The sequence below is a fragment of the Lathyrus oleraceus genome, chromosome 6 (genome assembly GCF_024323335.1).
Source record: "Lathyrus oleraceus cultivar Zhongwan6 chromosome 6, CAAS_Psat_ZW6_1.0, whole genome shotgun sequence".
In the NCBI taxonomy this organism is placed as follows: domain Eukaryota; kingdom Viridiplantae; phylum Streptophyta; class Magnoliopsida; order Fabales; family Fabaceae; genus Lathyrus; species Lathyrus oleraceus.
The window spans coordinates 145,024,524-145,027,375 of NC_066584.1; the positions used below are offsets into that span (position 1 = coordinate 145,024,524).

The 2,852-nt window shown below is 37.4% G+C and overlaps 1 protein-coding gene across 1 annotated transcript; it reads right to left on the reverse strand.

Annotated features, from left to right (window-relative positions):
• Positions 1-617: 617 nt before the first annotated feature.
• Positions 618-1,229, reverse strand: LOC127094473 (secreted RxLR effector protein 161-like). The gene has a single exon (XM_051033301.1). It carries the CDS (start codon positions 1,227-1,229, stop codon positions 618-620), a length of 612 nt encoding a protein of 203 aa, XP_050889258.1.
• Positions 1,230-2,852: the final 1,623 nt, after the last annotated feature.

Consider the following 2,852-nt stretch of genomic DNA (forward strand, 5'->3'; position numbering starts at 1 on the left):
ATTTTTGGATTATGAGAGAAATGATTTTGTGAGTGAGAGATGAGGGGGTAGGGAGTTTATATAGAGTTTAAAGTGAGTGGGTATTGATTTGGAAGGAGTAGTTGGAAGGTTTTGTGAGATTTTATGGTTTTTCAATGGAGGAATTTATGTGGGGTTTTATGAGGGTTTAAGAGTGAGTTGAAGAGTGATGAAGATGAAGAGAATCAAAAACACATGCAATGAATATGAACCACATATATTTAAAAGATATGAATTAAAAAAATGAAATTTATTTTTCAAAAAAAAAAACAAAACAAAACAGCAGCGAGGTAACCGGTTACAGGAAATGTGGTAACCGTTTACATTAAACAAAAAGTAACACAGAAGTCAGAAACGCTACTGGTTAACCGGTTAACAGAAATGTGGTAACCGGTTACCTGATAGAAAAAATGCCCCAGAATTCAAATTTGCTACTGGTTAATCGGTTAACAAGGATGTGGTAACCGATTACTTATTGAAAATTTTGTAAAAAAGTAGCAATTAAGAGTTCAAAACACCATTTTTTCTATTCTTTGGTAAGATAATAATGTTTTGGTGTACCTTTGCCCTAGTTCATCATAAGACAGGTTATGACGAGTTTATATGTCACCTTCATCCAATATTCCAAGCTCTCTTCGAATTTTGTAAAACGGTTCCTTTGCGAGAGGCTTGGTGAAAATGTCGGCCAGTTGGTTATGAGTATCCATAAATGTAACTTCAACATCCACTTTGAGCACGTGGTCACGAAGGAAGTGATGACGGATGTCGATATGCTTCGTTCTTGAGTGCATGACTGGATTTTTTGTAATGTTGATGGCACTTGTGTTGTCATATCTTAGCGGAATACATTCGAGATCTATTCCAAAATCTCGAAGTTGTTGCTTTAGCCAGAGTATCTGAGCCCAAGAGCTGCCTGCTGCTATATATTCTTCTTCGGCTGTACTCAGAGCAACACACGCTTGTTTCTTGCGTGCCCATGAAACTAGTGCATTTCCGAGAATGTGACATGTTCCACTCGTGCTTTTCCTATTTGTTTTACATCCTGCATAATCCGCGTCAGAGTAACCAATTAAATTGCACATACTACCTTTAGGATACCATAGGCCAACATTTGTCGTTCCCTTGAGATACTTCATGATTCGTTTGGCGGCGGTGAGATGTGATTCCTTTGGATTAGCTTGAAAACGAGCACAGAGACATACACTAACCATTATGTCAGGACGGCTTGCCGTCAAATACAACAAGGAACCAATCATACCTTGATATTTGGTGATATCAATTGAAGTACCGGATTCGTCTTGATCAACATAAGTTCCGGATCCCATTGGGGTAAACATTTGCTTGCAACTATCCATGTCGAATCTTTTCAAGAGTTCTTTGCAATACTTGGATTGATTTATGAAGATACCATCGTCTAGTTGCTTGATTTGTAAGCCGAGAAAATAATTCATTTTACCCATCATGGACATCTCGAATTCTCCTTGCATCATTGAGGAGAATTCTTCACACATATCTTTGTTTGTTGATCCGAATATGATATCATCAACGTATACTTATACCAACAATGTGTTGTTCTTGATTCTTTTGATGAAGATAGTTTTGTCAACCTTGCCTTTTTCAAAATCTTTTTCACAAAGAAAGTTGCTAAGTCGATCATACCAAGCCCTAGGCGCTTGTTTTAATCCATAAAGAGCCTTTCTTAGCTTGAAAACATGTGAGGGATTCTTGAAATATTCAAAGCCCGGGGGTTGCTTTACGTAAACTTCTTCGTTGATGTAGCCATTAAGGAATGCGCTTTTAACATCCATTTGAAAAAGCTAAAAGTTTAGTGAGAAAGCATAAGCAAGTAAAAGGCGTATAACTTCTAACCTTGCTACCGGAGCGAATGTTTCTTCGAAATCAATTCCTTCTTCTTGGTTGTAGCCTTGTGCGACCAGCCTTGCTTTGTTACGAACAATGATGCCATTTTCGTCAAGTTTGTTTTTGAAGACCCATCGAGTTCCAATGATGTGTTTATTGCTAGGTCTCGGAACAAGTTCCCAAACTTGATTTCTTTCAAATTGATTGAGTTCTTCTTGCATAGCAATGATCCATTGGTCGTCTCCTAAGGCTTCATCAACTTTGGAAGGTTCAATTTGAGAGACAAAAGCCATGTTTAAGCAAGCATCCTTTAAATTCAATCTTGTTGAGACTCCTTGACTAATGTCACCAATAATCTTGTCGATTGGATGGTCTCTATGAGTTCTCCATTCTTTAGGTAGATCATTGATGTTTTCTTCTTGTGGATCTTGTTCTTCATGGTGTTCCGGTTGATTTTCATTACCGGATATGAAATCTATCTCTTGAGGAATATCTACTAAATCATCATCATTATCAACAATAATATCCTCCTTGGAGGGGTTAGTTTCATCAAATGATACATGCATAGATTCCTCAATAGTTAAAGTTCTTTTGTTATAAATCCTATAAGCTTTGCTAGAGAGAGAATAACCAAGAAATATACCTTCGGCGGATTTTTCATCGAACTTACTGAGATTATCTTTGTCATTATTAAGGACAAAGCATTTGCATCCAAAGATATGAAAGTAGGCTATGTTCGGTTTTCTTCCCTTGAAAAGTTCATAAGGAGTTTTCTTCAAGATAGGTCTAATATTGACTCAATTACTTACAAAGCATGCCGTGCTTACCGCATTCGCCCAAAAGTATTTTGGAAGATTGGAGTCGCTAAGCATTGTTCTTGCAAGCTCAATGAGAGACCTATTCTTTCTCTCCACCACTCCATTTTGTTGAGGAGTCCTTGGTGCCGAGAAGTTATGAGAGATTCCATTTTCATC

Bases quoted from the DNA above. Each gene is read 5' to 3' on its own strand.
- LOC127094473 (XM_051033301.1), bottom strand. From the start codon at position 1,229: ATGGTTAGTGTATGTCTCTGTGCTCGTTTTCAAGCTAATCCAAAGGAA.